Source organism: Clavelina lepadiformis, chromosome 2, assembly GCF_947623445.1.
Source record: "Clavelina lepadiformis chromosome 2, kaClaLepa1.1, whole genome shotgun sequence".
NCBI classification, from domain to species: Eukaryota; Metazoa; Chordata; class Ascidiacea; order Aplousobranchia; family Clavelinidae; genus Clavelina; species Clavelina lepadiformis.
This window is the reverse complement of record NC_135241.1, coordinates 883,423-888,387: the sequence shown is the minus strand read 5'-3', so window position 1 is coordinate 888,387 and position 4,965 is coordinate 883,423. Positions and strand designations below refer to the sequence as shown.

General features: G+C 37.5%; 1 protein-coding gene across 2 annotated transcripts; it reads right to left on the bottom strand.

Annotated features, from left to right (window-relative positions):
• Positions 1–412: 412 nt before the first annotated feature.
• LOC143447084 (uncharacterized) lies at positions 413–4,642 on the bottom strand. 2 transcript variants are annotated; one of them, XM_076947020.1, is made up of 3 exons: positions 4,376–4,642; positions 4,112–4,264; positions 413–3,928 (listed from the first exon to the last, which is right to left on the bottom strand). In XM_076947020.1, exon 3 carries the CDS (start codon positions 3,293–3,295, stop codon positions 1,805–1,807), a length of 1,491 nt encoding a protein of 496 aa, XP_076803135.1. In that variant the 5' UTR covers positions 3,296–3,928; positions 4,112–4,264; positions 4,376–4,642; the 3' UTR covers positions 413–1,804. The 2 variants fall into 2 exon arrangements, with proteins under 2 accessions (XP_076803135.1, XP_076803134.1); XM_076947019.1 differs by having other exon boundaries at positions 413–4,264.
• Positions 4,643–4,965: the final 323 nt, after the last annotated feature.

Here is a 4,965-nt window from a genome sequence, read left to right as displayed (position 1 = left end):
TGTTGGCCAGTGTAATGATTGTTAATTAATATTATAAAATGATTGCTTAGTTAAGATTACTACACTATATCAGTTGATAAACATTACTTAACTAATTTAGGAATCGATGCTTAACCAACACAAAATGGAATTGAAAATCGATAGAAGTTAGTTAAAATAACATCGGTGTCACCCATATTTCAACCAGTATAATAAGCTTCACGCGCTACACTCTCACAACCCTGTGGTCCAAAACAACCTGTGACGAATCATAATCGGACATTTGTTGAATTTCAATGGAATAAGGCATATGAGGTTAAAATCTCGTACTAAAACAGCGTCACTTACCAGTGAAAGATAAATAAGTAAATGGACACTAGCAAGAAAGTTTCCTTATAGTTTCTTTTAAAATTGGAAAGCAAACGACTGTTTTGAATAACATTTTATTTTCAATTGGAAATGTCGTCATATGTCGTCAAAACTAAAAAGCAAATCACAACAAAATAAAATGACAAAAAATTATATCGACGTAAACGTGAAAACGATTGTGTCAGTGGTTAATATCAAGTCAAAGTATTATACATAACAATGGCAATTATTCTAAACCATTGACATCACAAAGCAAGTATTCAAGCAAAAAGCATCGTTAAACATTCAGGTAGAAATATTCTGCCAACGTCAATTCAAAGAAACAAAGTTTGTTTCAGTCGGATATAGAAGATTGACTCAAAACGATTTCATAAAACGAACGAAATAAGAACGTTGCATTTTAGTTGTCATAATCGAAGAAATGTTGCCTTTATCAATTAAAAGGCTATCATAAATGAAACGTTTCAGAGAATATAAAATGTTCGAACAGCAACTTTGCCGTCATTGTCATCTTAAACAGTAATTACTTTTACAAATGAAGCAAACGTTTCTAAGAAAAACGTTTTTGTCGATGAAATGTTGCCGAAATTTATCGGCTGTCATTGATATTTCGCTTTAACTACGTGACCCGACACCTTATCGAAAGACACTTTATCGAACGACACTTAATCGAACGACACTTTATCGAAAGACACTTAATCGAACGACACCTGATCGAAACGACACCTGATCGAAACGACAGTTGATCGAAAGACACTTTATCGAACCGAAAGTTGATCAAACGACACTTTATCGAACCGACAGTTAATCAAAACGACAGTTGATCGAACGACACTTTATCGAACCGACAGTTCAAGCAAGATTTTTGCGTGTTTCTCAAACATTGAAACAATGGGTCATTGTGATGTTCAGCTATCTGTCCATGTTTGTTTGATAAAGTTAGATTTTGTAATTTTTGAGATATTGTGATATTTATATAATTTTGCTCTCTCTCCGCATTGAAACGTATTACTCATTTACGCACCAATAACTTGACTAACTATTCTTTTTCGTTCTCTTTTCACAGCGGGGGCGCGGCGTAACAAGAAGAATTTATAGAAATGTGTCACTTTTAGAAATACCTAATTTACACTAAATTCACTTTCTTTAGTTTTACAATTATGATGTATACAGGAAGCCAGATGATGTTTCTACTAACCTGTAATAATCTCATCGTCTACGACGCATAGGTTTCTAGTAATTAACGATTGCAAATGTGTGTGCGGGGTTGGCCACACCTAGTTTTTTTAGTAAACTCGCGAGCCTGGTTAGGATAGGGTTAAAAGATCCACAATTTATTGAAACAACTGACGATATGCACTGTTAAAAGAACGACAATTTATTAAAAGAACTGACAACATGCACTGTTAAAAGCACGACAACTGACGAAGTGCACATTTCAATCGCATTCATTTAATCACAAGTTGTGTGCAATTGCTCGAAGATAACTTTTTATGTCCATATTTGTTGAGTCATAATTTTCAACTATGCTCCTCAGACGTTGGTTGACAGCGTCGTAGCGCTTCTTCCGTGGTGGGCCATCGATTCCAGCACTCAATTGTTCAATTAACAATTCGTTGGAACCTTGTTCCTGCTTAATTTTTTTGACGAGTCTGCGAAGCGTCGGATGGGATATTGAGACACGCTTGCTGAACGCATTGTGCCATCCTTCAATGCTATTATTCGTTCGTGGAAGGTCATCTTGAACCCGGTGGAAGACATTCCAACATCGGATAGGAAATAGAGGTTGACGACGATTCCTGCGACACAATCGTCCAATCCAAGTATTTTCAAAATAGTCAATGTATTCAGACAAGTGCTGCTCATCGTCGTCACTGAACGTGGCCAGGAAGTCCTCGAACCGTTGTACAACGTCTTCAGGCGGAACGAATGCCAGTGCCTGGAAGCATTTTATGCGAAGGGCGTGCTCTGCATCTTCATTGAACCACCGCTGCAGAGAGAGAGCCTGAATTTTCCGGAAGCTACATTGGCCAAAATGGAAAAGGCAGCCGAGAATTTCTGCCCGAGGGAAGCTGGAAGAAAGAGCATTATATGCTGCCATTTCAAAGTCTATTGTTACGGTTTCTGGGGCTATTCCTGGTCGCTGTTGTTCCAATAAACCAAAGATGCGATTGTACACAGCTTCAGATTTGTTCTCGGTAACGGTGTATACGAGTGGCACCGTGCGATTTTCATCGACCAGCGCGTGTATCGTGTACAGCTGGTATCCAAGTGGGGCAACATCGAATGTACCGTCACAAAACCAATTAGCGCATTTGTTCAGTATATCCAGATTCTTTTGAGACGCAAACATATAGAATTCGTTCTCATCGTCTTCCTCGATAACGAAGGCTTCTCCCCTCGGTGTCACGCGGAGTTCATCCATCAAGCCGATTCCTTCTGGACATACGCGCTTTCGCTGTATCATCCGCTTTAATGATGTTGCTTTAGGGAGAGCACCAGCGGTGGCTAAGGATATATCCTGCGTTTCCCTCTGAATAATGTTTGAGGTACGTTCATCTGAATTGATTGCTCGATCTCGCATGCTGGCTTGTGCTCTTGCAACTATAACACGTGCAGGGTTTGGTGGATGACTGTGTTCAGATGGTGCTCTCTTGAGGCTGTCGTCCTCGGCTGTGGATAGACGGCTTTTGCATTTGAGGTAGTCCTCACATCTCCAGTAAGTTACGCCATTTGTTGTTTTGTCACGAACGTACAAGAAACCGTCCAAGGCCAACTTTCGTTTGCCTTTATCACTTAAAATGAATTCCATTTCGATATGTATACAATCGTTATTAACGTGGAAAAAATTACAAGAATTCTTAAGATGTCTAAAATCAAATAGTGTGGAAATGTAAGTATACACAATATGATCAAATAATGTAATTATAATAGTCATATAACTCATAAATAGGGCAACCAGTTTTTTGACCCAAAAATTTTTAACTTTGACCTTAAAGTCTTTGTGTAAAAGTCAGACAGCGACATGCCCCTTGCTATTAAATTTTGCCTTCAATTCCTTACTCTTTGTATCTATAATGACTAGTCTAGTCTACTGTACAGACAATCTCGTACTTAGTAATTCTCGTGCGTATTCTTGTGATATCTTATTAATATGTGGGCGGGCCGGCCGCCATGCGAAATCGAACACTTTATGATACAAATATAAAATATAGATATAAAATATAAATCGTCAACTTTATGATATATACATCACAATTCATTAATGCACACCATTACAAAGACCGCACATCACAATGGCTCATTGTTCCAATGTTTGAGAAACACGCTAAAATCTTGCTTGAACTGTCGGTTCGATAAAGTGTCGTTCGATCAACTGTCGTTTTGATTAACTGTCGGTTCGATAAAATGTCGTTCGATCAGCTGTCGTTTCGATAAAGTGTCTTTCGATCAACTGTCGGCTCGATTAACTGTCGTTCGATAAAGTGTCTTTCGATCAGCTGTCGTTTCGATCAGGTGTCGTTCGATAAAGTGTCTTTCGATAAAGTGTCTTTCGATAAGGTGTCGTAGTACCCTTTAACTAGATAAGCATCGTCAATTATACAATATCATCAGATTTGAATCGTTAAATCATATTACTAATATAGCGACAAAATGACGTCACATTGTTAAACACAACACAATTAATAAACGTTGATGATAACTGAACAATGTTGCCATCGAGTTGATAGTCAAAGTTCAAATAGAAGTTGAGTTATTTTACTTTTCAGGCAACTTGTTGCAAGGTTTTCTTCAAAAATCATCAAAATTGTCTTCGATATTTCGATCAGATGAATTCCAAATGATGGATTCAGTTGATTGTTTGTCATCCTATGATGTTGGTCACCTTTAGAATTTTTCAGTTGCCATGATTTGGCTGAAATAAAATAATAATAAAAAATTTGAGCAAATGTGCTAAAGTTTGATATTTACAAAATCTCAATATCGGAAACATTTATTTCAGATAAGAACACATCGTATAAATTACCTTTCTGTTTCAAAATGCATCATTTTGCTTCACAACACTTGCAATGACATGCCACTTTATGCTTCGCTTGTAGTGACGTTTGGAGCAGAAATACACAAATCTTGTGTCTTCATGATGACGAAGATTTAATGAATCAAGTGATTCCTTCCAAATGATTATGAATCAAGTGATTCCTTCCAAGTGATTATCGGGTAATGTCCTGGACAAACGGATCATCTTGAAAATTAAGCGTTTCTTCATTTTTGAGCTTCAGTTCATATCTGTAACATCTTTAGTCGAGAATGAGAAATCTCTTCAATTTTGCTGATATTTATACAAAGTCGGACAAAGAAAAACAAATGTAGGGAGGTTATATGAGAATCGAAGCAATTGTTAAGATGCTGACCAGGCTTTCCAGATGCTTTCCCACATCTCGAAAGAGCTCACTGCTATCAGTTACACAACAATACTTAGCAAAGAAGTGGTCGCGTGGTTGAGACAAATCATCGTCACAAACCGATTCAGAGAAGCCATGTAAAACTTGTAAAAGAAGAAACGTGATATCCTGTTGATTGTGATTTCGCAAACCAACTTCCAGTGAAGTGTTCTCA

What these genes read in the sequence shown, in the direction of transcription:
- LOC143447084 (XM_076947019.1), bottom strand. Translation starts at nt 3,295, where the DNA reads ATGAGTTATATGACTATTATAATTACATTATTTGATCATATTGTGTAT.